The sequence below is a fragment of the Vanessa atalanta genome, chromosome 8 (assembly GCF_905147765.1).
Source record: "Vanessa atalanta chromosome 8, ilVanAtal1.2, whole genome shotgun sequence".
Taxonomy (NCBI): domain Eukaryota; kingdom Metazoa; phylum Arthropoda; class Insecta; order Lepidoptera; family Nymphalidae; genus Vanessa; species Vanessa atalanta.
The window spans coordinates 432,714-456,984 of NC_061878.1; the positions used below are offsets into that span (position 1 = coordinate 432,714).

At 38.0% G+C, this 24,271-nt stretch overlaps 2 protein-coding genes across 2 annotated transcripts; one reads left to right on the forward strand and one right to left on the reverse strand.

Annotated features, from left to right (window-relative positions):
• Positions 1–1,984: 1,984 nt before the first annotated feature.
• Positions 1,985–9,529, reverse strand: LOC125065769 (exocyst complex component 6). Its single transcript, XM_047673585.1, has 15 exons — positions 9,348–9,529; positions 8,904–9,053; positions 8,710–8,815; positions 8,251–8,389; positions 7,624–7,804; positions 7,246–7,321; positions 6,952–7,084; positions 6,165–6,458; positions 5,606–5,741; positions 5,008–5,093; positions 3,974–4,184; positions 3,815–3,907; positions 3,617–3,731; positions 3,447–3,543; positions 1,985–2,658 (listed from the first exon to the last, which is right to left on the reverse strand). The coding sequence occupies exons 1-15, from the start codon at positions 9,366–9,368 to the stop codon at positions 2,217–2,219; spliced, it is 2,280 nt and encodes a 759-aa protein (XP_047529541.1). The 5' UTR covers positions 9,369–9,529; the 3' UTR covers positions 1,985–2,216.
• Positions 9,530–10,137: 608 nt separating this feature from the next.
• LOC125066094 (probable aconitate hydratase, mitochondrial) lies at positions 10,138–24,101 on the forward strand. The gene is made up of 17 exons (XM_047674027.1): positions 10,138–10,217; positions 10,302–10,345; positions 10,633–10,713; positions 10,853–10,996; positions 11,887–12,078; positions 12,795–12,981; positions 13,364–13,450; positions 20,267–20,445; positions 20,555–20,677; positions 21,071–21,268; positions 21,464–21,583; positions 21,831–22,011; positions 22,180–22,329; positions 22,728–22,929; positions 23,073–23,291; positions 23,374–23,503; positions 23,761–24,101. The coding sequence occupies exons 2-17, from the start codon at positions 10,313–10,315 to the stop codon at positions 23,899–23,901; spliced, it is 2,367 nt and encodes a 788-aa protein (XP_047529983.1). The 5' UTR covers positions 10,138–10,217; positions 10,302–10,312; the 3' UTR covers positions 23,902–24,101.
• The last annotated feature ends 170 nt before the right edge of the window (positions 24,102–24,271 follow it).

Genomic DNA, 24,271 nt, shown 5'->3' on the forward strand with positions numbered 1-24,271 from the left:
AATGTATACGGCTTTACAACAGAAAGCGTATAAAATGTCTCTGTTGCTATATTAAAAAAAAAAAAACTAAAAGACACTCGTGTGCATAAGTTTTACAATTCATGAGTTCATGATTGATAGCACACTTTGGGAATGAAACGATCGCCTCCTGGCTATTTTTCTTTTATATTGAATATACCTATATAAACATGACATACGAACCGGTGGTAGATTTTTGACAATCAATAAGCAAGTGCAAACACTTCTATATTGAATAAAGATTTTTGACTTTGACTTTGACTTTGATACGAAGCCGAAACGTGGACACTCACGACAAAGCTGGTCCACCGGTTTAAAGTCGCTCAGCTATGGAAAGGGCTATGCTCGGAGTCTCTCTGAGGGATCGCATCAGAAATGAGGTTATCCGTCAGAGAACCAAAGTCCTCGACATAGCCTACCGGAGCTGAAGTGGCAGTGGGTTGCCCATATTTGTCGTAGAACCGATAACCGTTGGGGAAAACGTGTTCTAGAGTGGAGACCGCGTCTCGGCAAACGTAGTGTAGGACGTCCTCAGGCACGGTGGAGTGACGATTTGCGCAAGACGGCTGGCAGGAGCTGGATGCGAGTTGCCGAAGAAATACCACAGTGGCGTGCATTTGGAGAGGCCATGTCCAGCAGTGAACGAATGTGGGCTGATTATGATGGATATAAGCATGCATAAATTGATAAAAGGTTCTTCTCAGCCGGTTCTTCTTAGAGTACTTCCTTTTCCGAACCGGTGGTAGTGTTTAACTTGACAATCAATAAGTAGGCGTAATGCCTCTATGTTGAATGAAGTAATTTGTTTTGATTTGATAAAAGCTCATAATAAAATTTATTTCCGTCACTTATTTATACAAAACTTTTCACTACAAAATGATTGAGACGATGATTACTAAGTATATACTTACGGTTAGATTTATTTAAACAAAATAATGCTTTAATTTTTCAAATGGTCCGCGTCGGAAATTATTTATAGCTGACTACCTAGTCTAAAATTTGAGAATGGATATAGAGGTAGGGGACGACCCAAGAAACGATGGATGGATTGTGTGAAAGACGATATGGCTAGAAAGAACGTTACTTGTGAGATGACGCCAGACAGAGAAGTACGGAAGAAGAAGACATGCTGCGCCGCCCCAAGTTAAATTAGGATTAGGGCAGGAGGATGATACTTAGTCTATACTAATATTACAAAGAGGTAAAATATTTATCTATGTAAGGGGGGTAATCTCCTGAACTAGTAATGATTTCTTAAAAATTATTCCATTACACAAACTTACCACAAATTATTATTAAAGTTATTCCTAATTTCTATACGTGTACGTATACGTATAAATTATATTTACATCATAGAATTTTCTTCTCTAATAAATTGCACGTATAAATATAAAACTTTATTACAAAAAACTGGAATCTTGAAAATTTAACATGTGAATTGCTTAATTAATGTTTAATATGTTTGAATTTAATTTTATGATGAATAAATGTTGATTAGGTATTATTAAAATGTTTACATGTTTAGAAAAGTCCCAAAGTCAATATACAGTATACACTAAAGGCGCATTTTCATTGGTCGATAAGTCGGTAGTTAGCCCGATTGCGGGGAGTACCCGCATGCGAGCTAACAACTCGGTCGATTAAACGTGTGCGGGTGATATCCGCATTCATATATTGATATTTATATATGCGTTATAGAAATCACCCGCACCCCGTATGCGGGCTCTGACGACCAGTGAAAACGATAAACTCTTTGCGGGCCCTATGGCATGCGTAACAGAAATCTCCCGCACCCCGAATGCGGGCCTTATCGACCAATGAAAATGCGCCCTAAGAAATATTGAAAACGTATTGTATAAACTGTAAACTATGACTAAAGAAAATTACAATGATTGATTAAATGATTGATATTTCTCAGAGTACACGAGGAAACATGAGTTAGTGTTAATGACTGCACTCGAGCAGAAATAAAAAACCAAGTTATTTTCTCCGATAGTGTATTAATAAATATTGCATGAAAGTATAAAATACATTTAAATAAAAAATACTGAATTATCGAGCAATTACATTTTGCCTACATCATATACACACGATAGTGCGTTTCGAATCGGAAACCTACTCAAAGGAAGTGGGTTCTTTACATAAAATCGTCATTTCCTATGCATCAGTAAATACGTCGAGGACATGACACACAGCACCTACCCGTCCTGGTTCTGCAACTGGCGCAGCTGCTTGAGGACCGTGTCGAGCAGCTTCCTCCTGTCGCGCTCGTTCTTCTTCAGCACCGAGAAGACGGAGGACTTCTGCTCGGCCTCGCGCAGCTTGTCGAGCAGCGCGGCGGCGTCGCGCGGCGACACGAGCGCGTACTTGCCGCCCTCGAGGCCCACGTCGTGCAGGTAGCACGCCCAGTCCCAGCCCGTGATGAGGTCGAGCAGCTGGCGCAGCGCCGCGAAGTGCTCGAGCAGCTCGCCCTCGCGCAGGCCGGGCACGGGCTCGGCCGCCGCGAACTGCTCGCACTGGATGACGTCGAGGTCGAGCTGGTGCAGCGCGCCCGCCGACACCTGCCGCACGGCGGGCTCCAGCAGCACGCGCCGCAGCCGCTCCGCGATGCGCGCCACGGCCGCGCGCGCCGCCGCCACGCTGCCGGTCATCAAATCTCATTCTATATATATTCTGATAAATCACCTTGCTCCCCTTTAAACGACAACCGATACTTGTGTGGAGCTTATAAAAAATTTTGAAGCCTACGCAGTACGAGACGCTTTATTTTGTGTCTTGTCTAAGGCCTTCGATTGTGTGCAACATGAAACACTGGTCTCGAAGCTACATACTACATACACTACGGCATTACATAATACTCGCTCGATGTTATAATTTTCTGAAACGGGTTCATTTTCTGATTTATTAAAATGTAGTTAAGTATTACCAATTTTTAAAAGATTGAAATTTAATCAATCCGCTTTATTCCATAACAACACCACAGATAGCCTATTTCTATACTTCCGTCGTTGACCAAATATTTTAAATAGTTATGTTCAATTAAATTCTGGTTCACTTATATAGTGGTATAGTGCAAAATTCGGCTTTAATAGGGATACTGGAATTACGCTATTTAGATATATATACTATGCATGTGAAAATCGCTAATTCTAAATTCAAATAACGTTTGTGTGCTAAAGGTTTTTATAACATTAACGGCTTTATATATGATAGTAAACCTTGAAGAAAAAATGGCCTCCAAGCCGTTTCAAAAATAAATTATTTATAATATTAAATTATTTTCTTGTGCCGGATCTTCTCAGGTCTGAGGTGTTTGTTCCCGAACCGAAGAATTTTAAAAAGTAATAATTATTTTAATGCTCTTATTATTAAACAAAGATACTTAAATTCATTCACGACGCACTGTTTACTATATCGAAGATACTCACCGAGCCCTCTCGGGCAACTGCTCGAGAGACGACAGCACTCCCGTCAGGTAGCCCAGCATGTCGGTGACGAAAGACGACGCTTGGCCCGTCGGTTCGACTGAAACAAATACCACATGATACCAAACTATCCCATTCGAAGGCCCAAGAGACACTGTACCTTATAAACCTACCTAACAACCAGTCGTAATTCTCGAGATCGAGAAATTCATCGACCTTCTTCTCCAGGTTCTCGCAGATTTGCTTCTCGGCGTCGTCCCGCGCCGCCTGGAACATGCTGCCCGCCGTCTGCACGAACGAATATTCATTGCACACACAAAGAACATAAGTCATACCCTCGCTCGGTAGAAAGAATAGATCCGCATCGTCACCTGCGTCGTGACGAGCTCCGAGCCGGTGATGTTGCTGATGAACTCGTACAGGAACGACGTGGCGTCCTCCAAGTACTGCGTATCCACGATGATCTGGAACGACACGCAAGGGGCGTCAGAGGGGTCGGGGGGTCGGGGCGGCGGGCGGTGGGGCGGTACCTGCACGAGCTGCACGAGCGGCAGCGGGCGGCGGAAGAGCGCGGCGAGGCAGCCGCTGAAGGAGCGCGCGAGCAGCAGCGCGGCGGAGTGGCGCGCCGCCCCCGCGCGCCGCGCGCCGCCCAGGCCCAGCCCCGACGAGTACTTGAGCCACGCGTAGATGAACTCCTTCACCTGCACGTACACGGCCGGCACCAGCGGCGAGAACGGGAACCTGCGCCGCGAGGCGTGAGGTCGCTGAGACTCATTACTGACTCTGGTGTTACGTAGCCCGATCGTGATCGTCCATTTCGGTCCAGAGGTGAAAATGCCGGCCAAAAAGATAAATATTATATTCCCCAAATCCCAAAGCTGAAGGGCCTTTGACCTTGGTTTTATTTGATTTCAAATAATTTTCGATTTGGCACTTTCACGTTTGTACCAAAATCTAAGAATTGTGAAGTATCCTTTAAGAACAAAGCGTTATATGTAAATGCAAGTTTAAATCATTTGTTTTCTTCCCTGCTTCAATTTTTATCATAATAAAACTCTTCAAAAACTAGCCACTAAATAATAAGAAAAGATAATCGGTTGACAAACAGAAGAAAAGGTACTAATCAGTTTTGACTTTGCTGGATGAACCTCAAAAAAGGTTTTGTCCTTTGTTTCTGTTTCCCACTAAGTCATCTGCCATATATATAAAATATCTATTCTACTGTTTATTTTACGTAGTAGATACAGATTACCAATGAATATTTTAAATTCTAGGCAATAAAAAGCAGGGAATATAGGGATTGTATTGAAAACCACCATAATATTTGAAATTGTTGGAATAATATCAACAACGCCTAACCTCTTTAATAATTCTTCTTGTCATCTCTTAACTTTTTCTAGCGCTTGCACTTTTTTCAATAAACCGTTTTAATTTTTATACTCGAAATCGTATTATTTCCATAGAACTTACAAATATTTTACTGAAATAGGAACACATATCGAAGGAACGAAGAAAATTTGACGTATACGTATAGCAGCATATGGATGTAACGATTCACACGTACTTCCGCGGGAAGGGCTGCGCCTCCAGCTCGTCGGCGTCGCACGGGAACGTGTCCATCACGGCGTCGAACTGCTCTTGGTTCTCCACCTGAGAGAGCGCTCCAGCTATACGACCACATTCAGCGTCGGTGGCACCATCCACTCTTGTTGCGGTACAATTATCATTTAACTAATCCTAGCTAACAGTATAATTGGGAAAGTGAATGTCTTAGCTACTCTTAATGTTTGCGCACAGATCCATTCTCTCCCGAAGGCTCCCCTTTACCTTAAATTAGTATCGCCTTATTGTGCGTCAGACGACTGAGTGTAAAGACAGCAAAAAACGTACAAATCAAATGATATTTGTTAAGTTTTTTTTATTAAAAAATAATTATTTAACATTAGTGTTGTGAGTGAATGGATCTTACGCTCTATACTTTATGTTGCAAAAATTTTGTATGAAAAGTGGGGAATCATTCATTCCGTTATCCCATTTATGTCGTACAGTATTTCAATTAAAACTGCAAGGGTAAAAAAAGGATTTCGCATACTTTTATGTTTTATGCTTTTGATACCCAAAAACATATTACGCGTTATAAAGTTCAGATCGTGTTGAGATACCTCTATGGGCAGGAAGGAAGCGTTGTCCAATATATCCCTGAAGACGACTACCCAGCGCTGCATCAGCACTTCGGTGTAGTGCTCCGCCATCTCTTGCAACAGAAGCGGCAGCGGGTCGGTTGGGAGACCATAACATCTGTCGGAAAATATCCATATATGATATGTCTAAAATTTGAAATAATAACAAAAGCTCTTACATTAAATCAAAATTTTCGATCGACTATAAACCAACGAAGCGAAACAAATTGTTGCACAAGTTTGGAACAATATTTTTTTTTCTTAAGCATACTTCACACCCACTTTCGAAAAGAAAGGCGAACAATTTAGAAGAACCGACAAGAGAAGGTTAGACGGCGAAGAAGTAGTTACTACTTTACGCTAATTCACAAAGGCATGTTTTATTATTTTTCTATTTATAAAATTACTAGCAAAACCGCCGGCAGCTGTTGCCATGTAATATGAACAAAACAGTAATTTTTGCTCACAGTTTATCAGTATGGTCAGAAGAAAAAGACGTCTCCTCATTTATCAATATATCATTCTAATAATGTTTACGTACTTTAAGGCATTAATGAAGAGTACGATCTGCCTCTTAATGCTGAGCATGAGGGTGGGGTCCGTTATCAGCGACGTGTTGGTCCTCAGGGTCGAAGCCACCTTCGTCACGGCCATGCTCCACGTGTCCAGCAGCCAGTCCTTGGAGACCAGCCCCGCCCCCGTGGACAGCAGGTGCTCCTCCAAGATAAAGAAGCCCAGCACGGCGTTGAGGTAGTTCTTCATGCTCTGTATAGAGTCGTGGAGGTTGCCCGACGCGGGAATCAGCACCAGTCGAGCTTGCTGCTTGCGCTGAGCTCTAGTGGAATAGAATTTCATTCAAAATCGTTTACATCGGCTCACTGCCGAATCATGATCGCACAGAAGCAGAGCTTTTGCGAGGTCATTTTAAGAGTTCTATTTGCTAGATCGTTTCGATAGTTTCATCCTTCGGCGTCATTCAGCCGTCATTTCGTATTCTATCAATTTAGACAATGGAATAGTAAACGCTATCAAGTTTTAGATTTTTTTTAAATAAGATCACAAATTAAAAATATTCAGTGAAATCATATCAGAGCAAGCGAGTTCAAGTTATCTAAAACTGGTTTTTCTTTTCCATCTAATGTCAGTATTCATATAAAAATGGAAGCTCTTGTCAGTGCTGAGGTTTCTGTTATCTGGCTGACTCACCACTCGCATTAATTTTTATACTATACATACTCCCTATGCTCCAGTTCAAAGAGTGGCCTTACATAGGGCACATCTTAAGCACACGAGGATAAGGAATCTTTGCAAACGAACGTGTTCGCTACCGATAATACTGCACGAAGTCGTTCTTGGCGCCCAGCACGCTGTGGATGTGCAGGCAGCGGTGCAGCGGGCTGCAGTCCACCAGCTCGTGCGGGCACTGCGCGCCGCCGCTGTCCCGGCTCGCCAGGGGCGCCTCTGGTGCAGGTTACGGCACAGATGCATACAGAGTGCGAGTCGAGATCGACGCGATATCCCATAGGGTGGCACCCGATTTATCATTCAAAACTTTATTAAATTCTCAATAAATTTAGAATTAGAAATGAAAACTACTCTTTTTAATATAAAAGACGCCATACCTTTCCTGTTCTTAATTATGTTCGCCAGACTCCTTCCCAGCATGTCTTGAGTTTGTACCAAGGCCATAGCTCCAACCTAAACGTTAAGACATCATAGTTACACCTCGTTATTTGGGTACAGCGGACTGTGTGGGTAGCGGTGATGGTTTACTGTTTATGTACAACGGAGTCGCTCCAGTGGATGAAACGTATGAAATTTAATTGAAGATCGGTTTAAAACAATGCATACTGATTTATCATTTGTGTTTATTATTAATATCATAACAAGTGGCATCCTGCACTAAACCGGCGAGGTCAAAGGTCAAAAGATGAAAAAGGGGACTCTTCCCTGCATCGAGATATTCACGCGCGATAGTCTTCGCGGCATCTAATGTGTACCTGCGGGCTGAGCTTGCGCACGTTCTCGAGGAAGTCGCGCAGGTCGGCCATGGAGGCGTCGCGGATGGCGCGGCGCAGGCGCGGCACGTCGGCCGCGATCTGCGCGCACCACGCGAACGCGCCCACGCGCGGCAGCAGCACGTGCTCCAGCTGCTCCAGCGTCTTCAGCGCCGGGTAGTACCTGCGCACGCCAACGCTCTGCTCGCTCACTCGCGGGTTCCGAGAGAACGTGCTCTACTCGGGACTGGCGGAGGAGAATGGGGCCAGAATTCTCAAACCGTGGGTCGTCCCAGTAGATCATTTTTGATTGAAATATCCACCGACCGTGCATGTACGCACCTTAACGCGATAAATGGCGGAGGGGTTGCCAGACTCCAAAATATAAAAAGCTACACTAGGCATTAAATTATTTTTTACATTTGCTTAAAGGATATATATTTCCATTTAAAGCTGTACATGTTTTTTAGCTAAAAGTACCTGACAAACTAGCCTGCTACACAATCAACTGATCATTCCTATTAAAAGCTGACAACCCTGAATGAAGGATTTATCATTAGACAGGCAGCCAGACACTAGTCTGCCATATGTTTTATAATGATAAACTAAGACAATATATGAGTAACATACCTCTTGGCTTCTACTTGAGTTTTGAGTTTAGAATATGTAGTCAATAATGGCAAACATAGTTCCATTTTTTCTATTGTTGCTGCTATATTGAGTTCTACGCGACGGGCTTTGATCAGCTCTTCTGCTCTTGTACAGAGACCTAAAATATTGAAATTATATATATGCCATATATTACATACTAATTAGTCTATGTAGCGTGTTTTATACAGCACTTACTTTAATAAATGAAAGGCAAACAAAAAACAATGACATATCTGTACATAAAATACTTATGTATTTAAACAAGCTGCCTGAGACTTCTGTAGTTACGATTATTAAGAGTCATTTAAATGGTTAAATTAATTACTCATTGTAATTCGAAAACATTTCCAAAAAAATTGAAACATTTTAATTAATGTTAAAATAATTAGTAAGTATGTTATATCTATTTATTTGTTTCATCTGCGTTTTTAAACTCACTTTCAGTCGACTCCTTAACATTAGCGTCCACATTAGATATTTCAGCATGCAGCTCCTCAGCATGGGAACGCACTTGCAACAATTCACGAATGGAATCAATAAAACCCTAAAATATATTTCATTATTATTTAATTAATACTGTTAATACTCTCTATTATTTTAGTCTTGAACTTTCTTTAGCAGTTATTTTGTACCTGATAATAGAAGTTGCACAACTTCTCTATCTCCTTGTCATGCTGCTGTATCCTATCATCCAGTTGCTGCACAAAAGCTTCATGGCCGCCTTCACCTTCATACACTGATCTGAATGCAGGACCCCAATAATCATCTATGCCCTCTATTTCCTAAAAATAAAATATATATAACAATTTATATTTTTATTGACATAATAATGTATTATTACTAATATTATTATTTGTTATAATTATTAATGATTGTCGGTTAATTTTAGTGAATATTTAAATTTGTCTCTGGTAACCGATTTGATTAGATGTCCAAATTTTCATCACGACCAAATAATACATTAAAGGCCACTTACGTTAAGATGTTGACTTAGACGTTAGTTACTAATATACTTCATCTATATTTTTTGGTTCTAATATAACTTAATCTTAGATATATCTTTCGGGGCGTTGTACCTGAATAGTTGCGTTGGTCATGTTGAACAGCTAGTAAATATTGTGAAACTATGATATTATAACAGTTTCACATTATATTAATGGAAAAACATATATTTTATCAGCCAATTCAAATTAAAACTTTGTTAATTTGCTTTTCACAAATGAAAAATAAAAATACAATTTGTTCCTTGACGTTTGACATTGACATATTCTGCATAAACAGATTATAAGACTGTATTTTAACATCATATGACACGAAGTTAGAATTTTTTTCTCAATATATTTTAAAAACAATTAATAAAAGAAAAAAATTAATTTCTTATAAAATATTGAAAGCATATAAATAGGTATTTGTTAGATTTTGCAACCACACGCTTATAATAATATTATTATATGTAAAATAACAAATATTTTAAAACAGATTATATATTAATGTTGCTTGAACTGTAACACCATTTTTCCCATATATGTATAATTTATTGTAATAGTACTAAAACTTAAAATAATTATATATTTCTTATTCAACCAAAATAACTTTTTACGCAAATATGTATATTTATAGATACAACATAAACAAAATTAAATGTACCTCATAATAATTAATTCTTCATTGTTAAATCTCTCAAAAATATATCTCACTAATTTGCTGTCGCCAAAAATAGTATTACTGAATGTATATTAGTACTAGTTATCATATTATAATAGGTATACGATTTCTTATTTTGCAAGCAATTTTGGCAAAATAGCTACGGCTGACAACATAGCACGACACATGTGCCAAAACTCCAAGTGCCAAATCAAAATCAATCTGCCAAATTATTCCGCAGTAGCGGTTGAAGTGGTTCCTCGGTTTAATAATAAAGAAAATTAAATTGCGCTTTAAATACGGTTGTAATATTTTCAACAAATCCATGTTGCGTATATTTATTTAATTAAAAGTTTTATTTAATAAATTAATATTAAAATACATAGGTCCCGCAACCATGGCTCACTGTACGAGAGTTTTGCATGGCCAAGTAAGTAATTTTTTTAAAAAACCTTATACGCGTGTAACCACTTAATTTAAATCTGCACGTAATTACCCATATGTGGATTTGCACTATCAATTATATTTGTTTACGATGTTATCAACATAGCGAGTTAAAGATAGCATGTATGAATGAAAAAGGTCATGAAACGTAAATTAAACAGAGGTCAATTTATGTTAGATGTATCTGTAACCGGATCCGATTCACAACATATATCATACAAATAACTTATAGCAGAAAAAAATATGGGGTCATCGAAATATATTTTTTTTCAGGGTAGCAGGACGAGGTTAGCTCTCGTAGAAATCCAAAAACGATGCTTCAGCGTGTCCCCCCTCACCGCGGCAGCGGCTCAGGTACACAAGAACCATGAAAAAAGTGGTATTTCTTAGTGTTTCGGTGATTTTATAACACTGTTATGTAATCAGATGGCAACTGAAAATTTTGTGTTGTGCTTCGTTCATCGTTATTTAAAAGTATCGTGATGTGTTTTAGGTAGCTATGTCGAAATTCGACAAGGTCCCACTTCCATATGATAAATTAACGAAGACTTTGGAAGTTGTGAAGAAGAGGTTAGGTCGTGACATGACCTTGTCTGAAAAGGTTCTGTATTCTCACCTTGATGACCCTAAGGGACAGGTAAATATTCTAATACTTTTAATAATAGTAGCTTAACCAAGGACTTGATACATTTTAAAATAAATAAGACTGACAATAAATATAAAACTTATTTAACTTGTTGAATGTAGTGTTGTGCATATTCAAAAAGTATAAAATTTATTTCATATCCTTTCAGGTATTTTGTTTAATCTGTTGACAAATTTTATATATGACATTGATTCTGCTATATGCTAATTTAACTAGCAACATACAGTGAATATAGTATGTTTGTTTGTCAATTACTATTCATTAAATTGTTATGTAGTTTGTCTCTCTCCGATATCAAATATTTAATAAAGCCATTAACAAAGACAAAATTTATATTTTACAGTATCATTCATATTTTTTTATAAAAACTTGACTTTATATATAAATTAAGTATTTATGAAGTAAAAGAATATATCCATATTATTAAAAATTAATATTACAAATATTCATAAAAAAAATTGTACCAAAAGATGCAGTGTGTTTTGGAGAAGGTTCTATGTTTAATATTATTATGTAAGTAGCCGCAATTTGCAGTTTCACACATTTCAAATGCTACAATCTCGTTTAGCTTAATATATTTATATCTGTTCAGTGGGACATTGGCCAAAAAGGTACCACTTCATTAGTTATCCTACTGCCATACTGCAATAACTTGTATAACTGTTTTTGTGGTGCATTCATGGCATGATAAACATCTTTAAAGGCAATGGTCACCTTTTACTATAACATGACCCATTTGCCATCCTATTTATTATAAAAAATGTATATGAAATAAACATCTAAACTAACTATTGTTTGTTTTTAGATTCAATGATATTTATTATTAGAATTTTATTGTTATTGTGATTTTTTTATTGTTAATAATAAAAAAAAATGTCCAGGAAATCGAACGTGGCACAAGTTACCTACGTCTCCGACCTGATCGCGTTGCTATGCAAGATGCCACTGCTCAGATGGCCATGTTGCAATTCATTTCATCTGGATTACCTAAAGTCGCAGTACCATCTACCATCCATTGCGATCACTTGATTGAAGCGCAGACTGGTGGGACAAAGGATTTGGCAAGAGCTAAGGTGAGAATATATATAACAGACAATCCATAACATCATGTTGACTGTACATGTAGTACAGACAGCCTCAAAAACGTATATCCAAAGAAAATCTTCCATAGCTAAACAGTTTGTGGGAACCGAAATGAGTTTGTTTGTTCTTGACCCTTAAGTCCACTTGGCATTGTAACCTCCACTCAGGTTATAGATAATATAATATATAGAGTGATTATATATGATAATATAATATGTACTTGCAATGTTCCTGGCAATTAAAAAAAGGCATGTTATACTCTGCGGAGGTTAAATAATAGAAAAAGCAATTTTACAGCTTTTTGGAGGAATTAAAAAGCTATTAGTTGATTAAGTTATTATATAAGTATATCAGAACATAACAACCCTTCTTTGATGTCAATGATTGCCGACTTTGTTGCTTAGAAATTCAATGTCAATATTAACTTTATAAAATAAGCAATTGTAATTGGGCATATAAAACGATTGTCAAATATACCATAGATCTGTAGCTTGAGGTTAAAAAATAAGATTGGTTACCAATGTTGTATGGCTTGCCTGGTGTATTTCATTTACTTTCACGGTTTTTGTTACAGCATCATATTTTGTTGTAATGCATCTACATATATTATATTTGTTTGCACAAAAGGGCATTAAAAATATACATATTTTGTATAATTTTTTTATCATTTTCAATGATTTTTTTTATCACAAATACAAATGTCCAGGACATCAACAAAGAAGTATACAAGTTCCTCGAGACAGCTGGTGCTAAGTATGGTGTCGGTTTCTGGAAGCCAGGCTCTGGTATCATCCATCAGATCATCTTGGAAAACTACGCCTTCCCCGGTCTCCTGATGATCGGAACCGACTCTCACACACCCAATGGAGGCGGTCTTGGAGGTCTTTGCATTGGTAAGATTTACTACTTATTAATTTCTGAAAATTAAAAGAAAAGTATAAAATTTGATTAATTTAAACTATGACATAAGTTATCTGTGCTGTTGTTTTAAGCGTTATAAGATAAGTTTATATCGAAAGTCAAAAATCTCTGTACCAATAAATAAAAAATATATAAATAGAAAAAGATAAAGTAAATGAACTAAGTGCAGATAATTTTCGAATATACATTATGTCATAGTGTTCTCACAAATATTTAAAAATATATAGAATACTTAGTTTGGAAGAAAATGGAATCTGTGGGGCCGATAGGCACCGCGTGTGGTGGTGTGGTGCAGGCGTATAGTATAGTATAGTATAGTATAGTAGTGCGTGCGCGTGGCGGTGCGTGTTGCAGGCGTGGGCGGCGCCGACGCCGTGGACGTGATGGCCGACATCCCGTGGGAACTCAAGTGCCCCAAAGTCATCGGTGTTAAACTTACCGGTGAGTACTGCTCTGTTCACATTTATTTGCCGTTTCTACCTTATCTACTTCCCTCGAGTTTCTGAAACGCCGATCAAATCCCGATTGACTGATTTGATTATAGTCAAAGCTCATTGGCCGACGGTCGCAAATGACGCGTCCGCCGACCAATGAGTGTTCAGTATTCGATTAGATTAGTCAAACCAAATTCACTAACTGATAGTTTAAGTTTTAGAATAAGCAGTTGATATTCATTTTCATATAATTTTCACTAAAGATATTTATCGTAGACAGACTGGCAAACCAGCCACCTGATGGTAAGAGGTCCCCAATCTGCAGTAGAATATATGATATATGGGTGGTACCTACACAGACGGACTTGCACAAAGCCCTAGCACCAATTTCTATGAGATTTATTTACTTTATACATTAATTTGTTTTCTTCCATGATCTAATCATTGATTCGGTTTTATATTATTTAAAGATCGTAATAAAACTATTTATGTTTGAAGGATAAAATGTTTTCATTAAAAGAACTTTCTAGAAATTACCTGTATAAACTTATTTCTACGAATAGAAACTCGTCTTTATGTTCGTAGAAATATGGACGATAATTGAATGCCGATATTTTCTATCAATACATTTATCAAATCAAATATGAAAATGTAATCTGAAAAAAATCTTTTTTTATTTTATTGATATAACAATTAGATTTTATCTGTGATTTTGACAGTTTTGAACGGATTCTTACGTCTATCTTATTATATATACTTTGTTCAGATTAGAAGTGGGTACCTCCGAATAACCAGTTTAAACTAGTAATAGTACATTATAAAGGACTCCTTGAAAAAAGTTGAGATGTTCTATAAGAACTTTTTTTATATATTTTTGAAATGTAATGGGCACTGTGAATAATATTGAATGGATATCAGCATGTGTGGCATGGTAATCTGCCATCTTATGTGATCCCACCCCCATTGGGGTAGTGTGTTGGAATAAAGCTATGAGACATTTATATATGATACTTTTTACTTTTAATTAAATTAGAATTAAAATAGTAATTATATTTTGTATAAAATAAATCGTTAAGGAATCTATTAATAATAATATCAGAGCACATTATGTTAAATTGGTTCAAAAAATGGAATAAAACTTTCTCTTATCACTAAACACTTTCAGATAAGCTTGGACAAAGTACAAAATAACATACATACATACATACATACATACAATTGAATAAAAATACATGTATATTCAAAAGCTAGAAGAATATAATTTAATAGATTTTTGAATGTAAATTTATAATATCCAAAGTTATTTCAAAGACAATCTTGAACTCGTAGAATGTGTATGTGTGTGTGGTGTAAGTAATCTCAGAGGTGAAAACGCCGGCTCCGAATTGCGCCGGTTGCATAGATAGCGGCGTATAAAATATATAAAGTTATAAATACTGAGATATTTTTTCCGTGGCAGAGCGCCAACGACCGAATCGTGTATGCGTTTAGATAAGAACAATGTAGTGATCGGGAACATTCTAAACTAATTAAATGTCAAATTAAATATAAAACCTCTCCACGTTCGTGAATAGGTAGAGGTTATATATAGATTTTTTTTTTTTATTTTTCAACACCTTTTTACTAAAAATCATTAGTATAATTTAAACAGTATCTATAAAACTATTAGGTAATAATTACATTCATACACACGAAATAAATTTAAAATCTAATATTCCTGAATCTACACTAGGTTAATAGTGTTATAGATAATTATGGTTATGTAAACTATTCGTCTAAAAATAACAAATAAAAGCGCAGTTACGACGACACATTCCAGTATATGATGATAAATATTTAAATCTGTGCAGGGTAAACTAAGTTTAACAAGACGAATATTAATATTGTTTCAATGTAATTCATACGATTCGAAAACACCTCCCCATTATCCCCTTACAAATATCTTTGCACAAAACGGTTGTCAACATGGCGGTTCTTTTGAAGGTCAAGTTACTGTTGAAAGTGAGGAATCCAAATCAGTCAATAAGAAAATATATATTTAATTTTAAGCTAGAGACTTTTTCTCCATTTTCTTGATATTTTTCATCAATGTCTTTCTAGATAATTTTATTGTAATTTTTTATTTGTTTTCAATCCGCTTCTTGACTTACCTAAACTAAAAGACGACAATGTTTATTTTAAAATGGAATTCAAATTACGTAAACTACGTAAACTGATCGCCTTAACTCCTAATTTCTCCGTGTTCGGTCCGTCTAGGTATTAAGCACCAATTATTCTACCGCCAATAATAATATTTTGTATATTGCTGTTTTTGGTTGAAATGGTTCGATCGTTGCTCTTAAAATGAGTTCCAGTGTCTATGGGCGATAGTGATCAGTTTCCATCAGGTGGTCAATTAGCTCGCCTGACTTCCACCATTATAAAATATTGTTATTTATACCAACTTCAAACCACGTCCCATTCGCGTGTAATTTAATCGTTTGTTTACGTTTTGAAATATATTTAATGAATCAAGTATGTGTCACGAGTAATGCAATACGTGTAAATAAACGCGTGTATTTTAGACTTTCTGATGATCTTTGAATCTACGGATCAATAGGCTAATGGATGCAATGGATTATATTATTATTATTCAATAATGACTCATTATCATTTTATACTAATAATATATAATTAATTATACTAATTAATGATTCTATATAGAATTCAAGAAATCCTAACTGCTTAAGATTAAGGAAACAATATGGAAATAGAACATCTCGATTTTGGCACAGATATATGAATAAAATAAAATGTTAATTGTTATTGTATTACTGAGAATACTTAATATAATGAAATTAACGTAATTTAAAGATTATACATCGCGAAACAGATTAAAAATAACTATAAGACATCATATACAAATTAGAACAAAACACGCCGTAGAAATGATTCTCCTGTGGCGGTGGTTTTGACCCCACACTGTACTTACCATTGATTAATTTAAAATAAAACAAATGAATAGTTATTTAAGCGTTCTCTTGACGAGATGATATTGTTAGTAGGAATTGTGTCTGTTTATTTTAATTTTATTCGCATGTAGGACTTTGTGCAAGCCCGCCTGAATAGGAACCACACGTCTCATGTTCTACCGCTAATCCGCTAAACTTAATACTGTCACGCTCCAGTTTAAAAGGTGAGCAGGCTAGGGTTACTACATGTACAAGGGGTTTAATATATTAGGTTGGTAGCGCAGTGGCGATGGACGGTATAAGTAATACATATTTTTTACAGTGTGTACGATGGTGACCACTCCCCATTAATTTGCCAGTCTGCCTACCTATTTTAAATTCAAAAAATAACCCACAACTACAAAGTCAACATTTTTCTTTATTATAAGCTTTTTATGTCTGTTTTATAATTCACAATTCAAATGATATTAGTAATATTGAGTTTAGTTGTTAGGTTTAAGAGAAACAAATAACTTGTGCCACTAGTATATATACTATATGTATAAATATATATATATACTGATATACTGATGATTATTACTACAGATAAAAGTAACGCAGAGCGTATTCAATTTAAGTATAAAAGTAAATTTACTTTGCCTGTTCTATCGACTAGTTAGCACGTATGTTTCAATTGTGCAATTTATCTAGATTGGCCCCGATGAAGACGTATTATGTGATACGCGCTATCAAATGACGTCTGGTCGCATTCAATTAAAATACCTATGTATGTAATGTATAGGCTCGCTTATACACGAGCAAAGAGAAACACGATGTGTGTATTATTATATATATATTTTAAGAAAATTAAATACACGCTTGACACTTCAATAGTTTAAATTTAAAGCTGATAAAACTACGAAACGCAACTACTTCATAATAATAAGTGATAATATACTAAGACGCTACTCCGAAAATATTACGACTTCTATATATATACCAATAACTATTGGTAGTGTTCAGTAAAGCATTACGAAATAAAACGTGTCCTTATATATCTTATTCTGATTATAAACTTATCTTTTATAATACTAGTTGTCTCCTGCGGCTACACTCGTGTTTAAGGGATTGGTCGTCAGGCGGTAGGTGTTAAAGTTCCTGTTCTTCTTTGAGATCTAAGTTTGCTTCGTGACAATTTTCGTCAAATTTGGCTGTGAAAGCGTAACAAACAAACAGACAGAGTTACTTTCGCATTTATAATGTTACTATACTGTATGTTTAGAAAACATGTACCCCTTTATTTTTATTATATACAGATAATACAAATATATACTCATCATTATAATATCTACACGTGTTCATACGTTTATATTATTACGTAAAGAGATATTTTGCATAATGGGGTTGATGTTTTAAAACAAATTTAAAGTTTTATAATTCTCCGCCAGTGTAATCTGTTATCAAGCCTGCTGTGGCTGATTCGGCCGCTAGCTTTAAAGACGTTGGTGATGTAGCGTCTTCAAAATCGTGTTGTATGCACAGCTGTTCGTATGACGCAACACAGACGAAATACACACACAAATTTCCAACAACTTATACGGTAATAAAACAACAAGAAAAAGAAAAAAAAGATTTAGAAGCAATTATTACGTGTCCCAAGTATCTGTACCCATCAGTTTCCAAGTTGGGCTTCAAAATCCAACGCTGATGTTCCACAATACCCTTCGTACCTGTGACGACCTAGAACAATCTGTCTATGCTATAACGTACAACGATGTTCAATAAATAAACATAAAACATAAAATTCAAAATTAACCTTAACTAACGTAATGGTTTACGGAATCAAAACATCGTGTAACGTGTCATTCTCTTTACGATCATTAGAAGGCTTTGCGGTTAATATTCCAACAATATTGCAACACTGGAAAATAATTTACTCGTAAATAAATTGTGTGTTTCTATTTTCAAACAAGGTACTGTAATATTTCCCTCATTAGCTCAATATAGGCCTCAACCTTGGTTCCTTCGTAGTAGACTGGTTGGATTCTCCCGTCTTAAGAAATCCGGTGCCCCAACAAATTTACAACAGCACTATAAATGAATACTATATATATAATTAATGTATATACGACACGGTAATACCTTCATGGAATATTATTTATAGATATTGCGTAATTATTTATATAATTATATGTGTTTGAAATCCGATACAAACTTATAATATCATTATCATTAATAATAAACAAATATCAATAATGATAATGAGACGAGGAGCGGTTGCTGTTATTAAAACTACCAAAGTTAATATTATAAACTTTCTTTTCTTACTCGAACGAATATTAAAAGACGTAGACGAAGTATCCAAAGTACTTAAAAAAAATTGAAATATAAATGAAAATGTAGTACTGATGTTTATAAGACTGCCTCGTAGGTCTCGAGGCCAGTTTTGCAGGCTGATATTGAGTTTCTGGATTCAGTATTCTAACCTGGAATTTGGAAGTTGCCAGATATAACTCCCGTTTTTCCGAAAAAACCTGAACGTTCCATCCGATCATCAGAGGAAAGCAATAGAAAGGGAACTTGCGTTTGCGCTCACTTGTCGCTATAATATATTCCTTCGGTTAGTCTTTCTTGTGAATGATATGATGATGATGTTTTCCTGACAGATTTCGGTCACGCCCTCCAATCCTAAGGCAGCCTAGGCCCCAGCCAACTAGCAACTAGCAGGAACTACTATAGCGCACAAATGTTTGCAGTGAGGGAATAGAGGGTAATCCCTCACTCGTAATTCGATGGGACGGCAAAAAGTTCAGGCGCAGGGCCAATTATTTTATGTGCTTTCCGAGGCATGGGAATGTACATGTACACACGTCCCCAACATCCAGACCGTTACTGAGAATTATTTTACAGAAGAACCCAATATAGTTTTATCGGCTCGACTTAGGGTTTGATCTCAGGCCCTCTGGATCTAGAGTCTTATATCTAATCACTACACCAACGAGGCTGTGTAAATGTTGTATCAATTATTTCTTTCGTCTTTGTTGGTACAATGTCACCCGCATCACACTGATAAGAGCGATATTATAAAAAATCCTTCAAGCGCTTGCTTTTACACCGAGGTTAAATTACGTACTTGTCTATTAATAATTGTATTACTTTTAGCAAATATTTGTATTATATTATAATACAAATATTTTAAGTAGTATAACTGCTATTATGTAAAAGTTATAGGGGTCATGACAAACCGCTCCCCCTTCTAAGGGGATGATTAAATTAACAAATCTTCTAAAAATAGACAATTAAAAATTATATTCGAAGGTATTTTTAGTTTTTTGTTAAGACGTCAAATAATGATTGAGACCACACATGTTGTCCAGATATAACCCAAGATGTCTCAAATATAATCAACTAGCATACCAATGGCATTAAAAGATTTTCATTCGTTTTTAATGCAAATTAATTAGTTAGTATTCTTATTATTTTTAATTGAACCTTAAAATTTAAGATTCAGTTGTTCCAGCCGGTCTCAGTCATATAATTACATCTATTATAATAGCTGCGGTAGCTCAAAATACTATAAAATTAGATTTATAGAGTCGTCCAGTTTTAGATTTTATCTATACAAATACGGTGGTACTGAAGAATACCTACCGTGTCTCTTGTATTATTATCGTAAACTAGGCACTACTCTCAGATGATAACATAATTTATCCATAGTTGCAAATTTAAAAACTAGTTTTAAATAAATGGTATTTAATACCGGGTTTGTTGGTTTTGCAGTCGCTTGAGCTATTTATTAGTTTAATAAGGATTTTTTTTAAATTATAGAACGGTAAAAATGCAGAAAGTAATAAATGATGATTTTATAACAAACAAGATTACCTCGTTCCCAGGTCAGCTGAAAGGCTGGACGAGTCCCAAGGATGTTATCCTCAAGGTAGCGGGCATCCTCACAGTGAAGGGCGGTACCGGAGCTATCGTCGAGTACCACGGACCCGGCGTCGACTCCATCTCGTGTACCGGTATGGCCACCATTTGCAACATGGGTGCTGAGATCGGTGCGACCACCAGTGTAAGTTACATCAACATATTATTTGAAAATAATTTAATTTGTGCCCTAATACTTTGGATTGGATGATTTATGATTGCACTCATGTTCAAATCAACTCGGTACGCGGCAGGTGTTCCCGTTCAACAGCCGCATGGAGGCCTACCTGAAGTCCACGGGGCGCCACGACATCGCGGCCGCCGCCAACCAGTACAAGAACCTGCTCACCCCCGACCCCAAGGCGCCCTACGACCAGGTCCGCTCGCTTGTATTACAGTGCTCGTTTCTGGGCCCGCCGCATTCTGTGCGGCAACATCGTCGAATCTTTATCTGGCTTATCATACCTCTAACTGAGCGAGTATCTAAAATCAAATGTCGCCACACACATCATGCGGTCCGATTGCTTATCTGCTCCATTATACCGACGCCATCGTATAACTTAGAAAAACATTCTTACGCTACTCTTGCAGTAAGTGAAAAGTCTTTACAATAGAGGTGAAAAGAGACAGCGATATTTTCTATACCGTTCTCTATATGTACCTTTATTGTCAACATTTTTTAACTTGACTGCAAATGTAAACTCTGTCATGTAATAGTAGTAACTTTATATTATTTGCTATTGATAGCCGGGCTGGAATCACTGTTGCAGGTTATCGAGATCGACCTGTCGACCCTGGAACCACACGTCAACGGCCCGTTCACTCCGGATCTGGCCAACCCCATCTCCAAGCTCGGCGATGTAGCCAAGAAGAACGACTGGCCCGTCGACATCCGCGTGGGCCTCATCGGCTCCTGCACCAACTCCTCGTACGAGGACATGGGTCGCTGCGCCAGTATCGTCCGAGAGGTTCATACTTTATGTATATTCCTGGATGGGATACATTTATCCAAAAATATACAATAGCGACAGAAATATATCATCATAACTTACACCGTACACTAGAATTGATATCTTTAAATAAATAAAGTATTCTAAATATATTAAAATGTCTAATAAAATATAAAAGATTTGGAGCGTGTACTAACGTGGCGCGTGTGGCAGGCGCTGGGCCACGGGCTGAAGTCCAAGATCCCGTTCAACGTGACGCCCGGCTCCGAGCAGGTGCGCGCCACCATCGAGCGGGACGGCATCGCGCAGACGCTGCGGGACTTCGGCGGGACGGTGAGCCGCGACTGGCCCCCCAGTCCCCACTCGCACGGTCCACGGCGGGAGCGTTACCAGATCCTCTCGCACAGCTCTCGAGATAATATTTGTGACAAATTATCATTTGTTATTAAATACATTCACTGTGTTCATTTAACTTATGAAATGCAAATTTAATTAATGAATCTGTGAGAACCCACATAGCGAGCCCGGGTGGGGAAGTGTTGGCTGTATATTCACGATCGCGTAACCTGCCCGCTCGCAGGTGCTGGCGAACGCATGCGGGCCGTGCATCGGCCAGTGGGACCGCAAGGACGTGAAGAAGGGCGAGAAGAACACCATCGTCACGTCGTACAACCGGAACTTCACGGGCCGGAACGACGCCAACCCCGCCACGCACTGCTTCGTCACCAGCCCCGAGCTCGTCACCGCGCTGTCGCTCGCCGGTGCGTGCGCACACACGCACACACACACACTTACGTTAAATAAATGTTTAATGGCAGAATATATTACGCTTAAACTTCTTATAAAGAAGAGAAAGTGTGTGTGTGGTTATAATTTATCACATTACTTCAATTATTAATTTTATTTTACAATGATACCTAAATTCGCAGGTCGCCTGGACTTCAACCCCGTGACCGACGAGCTGACGGGTACCGACGGCAAGAAGTTCAAGCTGTCCGACCCGTTCGCGGACGAGCTGCCCGCCAAGGGATTCGACCCCGGCCAGGACACCTACGAACACCCGCCCGCTGATGGATCGAGTGAGTAACATCCCTAAATATATACTGGTTTATTTATATTACTTTAAATTTTGGGCGCCACGAGACTGAGCTAATTTTAAACCAAAAATATCATTAAGGAATGCGTACAGGCATCTGCCCATTTGGGCAACGTGATGGTAAATGATCACCACTGCTTATATATATATTGGTACTTTAAGGCTACCATCTTTGACAAGAACACTGGGTCACTCGCCCTTTAAACCAGAACATAATATTATAAAGTATTGCTGCTTGTCGGTAGAATATTTGATAAGTGGGTACCCAAATAGACTCGCACAAAGCTCTACCACCAAGTAATTTTAATATTCTGTTCCATCCACTGGGCTACTAAAACTATTTCCTTGGCATTTATCATATGATAAATCAATAAATTTCAGAGGTTCAAGTGGACGTTTCACCTTCCTCCGACCGCCTGCAACTCCTGGAACCCTTCGACAAATGGAACGGCAAGGACCTTACGGACTTGACGATCCTCATCAAGGTAAAGGGAAAGTGTACCACCGACCACATCTCCGCCGCCGGACCCTGGCTCAAGTACAGAGGACATCTCGACAACATCTCCAATAACATGTTCATCACGTAAGTCCAAAAGTATTATTACGGAATTATCAATTAATATAGAACAACTCGGAAAAAGCTATTTCACAACGATTACTCCAACACTATTTTAGTAAGGTATTAAGCAGTTTATACCGTCCGTAATCCGTAACGTCGGCCCGCAGCGCCACGAACGCGGAGAACGGCGAGCTGAACAAGGTGCGCAACCAGGTGAGCGGCGAGTGGGGCGCCGTGCCCGCCACCGCGCGCGCCTACAAGGCGGCCGGCGTGCGCTGGTGCGTCGTGGGCGACGAGAACTACGGCGAGGGCTCCAGCCGCGAGCACGCCGCGCTCGAGCCGCGCCACCTCGGCGGCCGCGCCATCATCGTCAAGTCCTTCGCCAGGTCTGTGCGCTCACTCGCGCTGCTATCAGTGCCCGCTCCGTTGTGGCACGCTGTGCTGATCCTCGACCGCTTTCTTCCTCAGAATCCACGAGACCAACCTGAAGAAGCAGGGTCTGTTGCCGCTGACCTTCGCCAACGCCGCCGACTACGACAAGATCAAGCCCGACGACAAGATTTCCCTGCTCGGCCTGAACTCGCTCGCACCTGGAAAGGTAGTATCCGCTATCCTCTACCTTGTTCCATGAAAACTTACGATTCAATATGATTCTTATTCGAATGGAATCCTAGCCTCATGCCACTCAGTGTGACGTAAGACATGTATACTTCTCATTGCTTTCGTTTTATTTGAAGGCTTGTAAGCCAGTACATAGATAGTGAGTATTCATTTATACTTGTTGCCTTTTTGCTCATGTGCATTCGTAAATCGATTTATAAAACTAATATTATATAATTTGATAACGTTTATTAGCAAGTCGACTGCGAGATCAAACACAAGGATGGAAGCACTGATCGTATCAAGCTGAACCATTCGCTGAACGAGCAACAAATATCCTGGTTCAAGGCGGGCTCCGCTCTAAACAGGATGAAGGAAATCGCCGCCGGAAAGTGAACATAAACTCAATCGTATTTTGTACTTGCACTGAAACGTAGTCGAAAGTAGAACCAACGATTTGCGAAATGTATACAACCATAGACAAGATTACTTTTTATTTACGATACTTAACGTATGAATGAGGTTTGATTCTAAACAGTATTGTTAACGAGCCGTTACGAATGTAATAAAGTAGAATAAAATGGTGTTTATATACGCCTGAGCAGTTTTAGTTCAAATAAATTAATAGTGCATTTTAATAATTCAAACCCTGACAATACTTAACAGTGGAGAATCTTTACTTAGCGTAGTGTTTTACAACATTTTGATGAAATTAGGTCATAAGTTTAACAGCTTTTTTTCGATGTACTATAAATCAATTATTAAG

What these genes read in the sequence shown, in the direction of transcription:
- LOC125066094 (XM_047674027.1), top strand. Translation starts at nt 10,313, where the DNA reads ATGGCTCACTGTACGAGAGTTTTGCATGGCCAA. An exon ending in TCACCGCGGCAGCGGCTCAG is followed by an intron (nt 10,714 to 10,852) that starts GTACACAAGAAC and finishes GATGTGTTTTAG; the next exon opens with GTAGCTATGTCGAAATTCGA. An exon ending in AGGATTTGGCAAGAGCTAAG is followed by an intron (nt 12,079 to 12,794) that starts GTGAGAATATAT and finishes ACAAATGTCCAG; the next exon opens with GACATCAACAAAGAAGTATA.
- LOC125065769 (XM_047673585.1), bottom strand. Translation starts at nt 9,368, where the DNA reads ATGACCAACGCAACTATTCAG. An exon ending in TGTTAAGGAGTCGACTGAAA is followed by an intron (nt 8,390 to 8,709) that starts GTGAGTTTAAAA and finishes TCAATATTTTAG; the next exon opens with GTCTCTGTACAAGAGCAGAA. An exon ending in ACTCAAGTAGAAGCCAAGAG is followed by an intron (nt 7,805 to 8,250) that starts GTATGTTACTCA and finishes TGGCGTGCGCAG; the next exon opens with GTACTACCCGGCGCTGAAGA.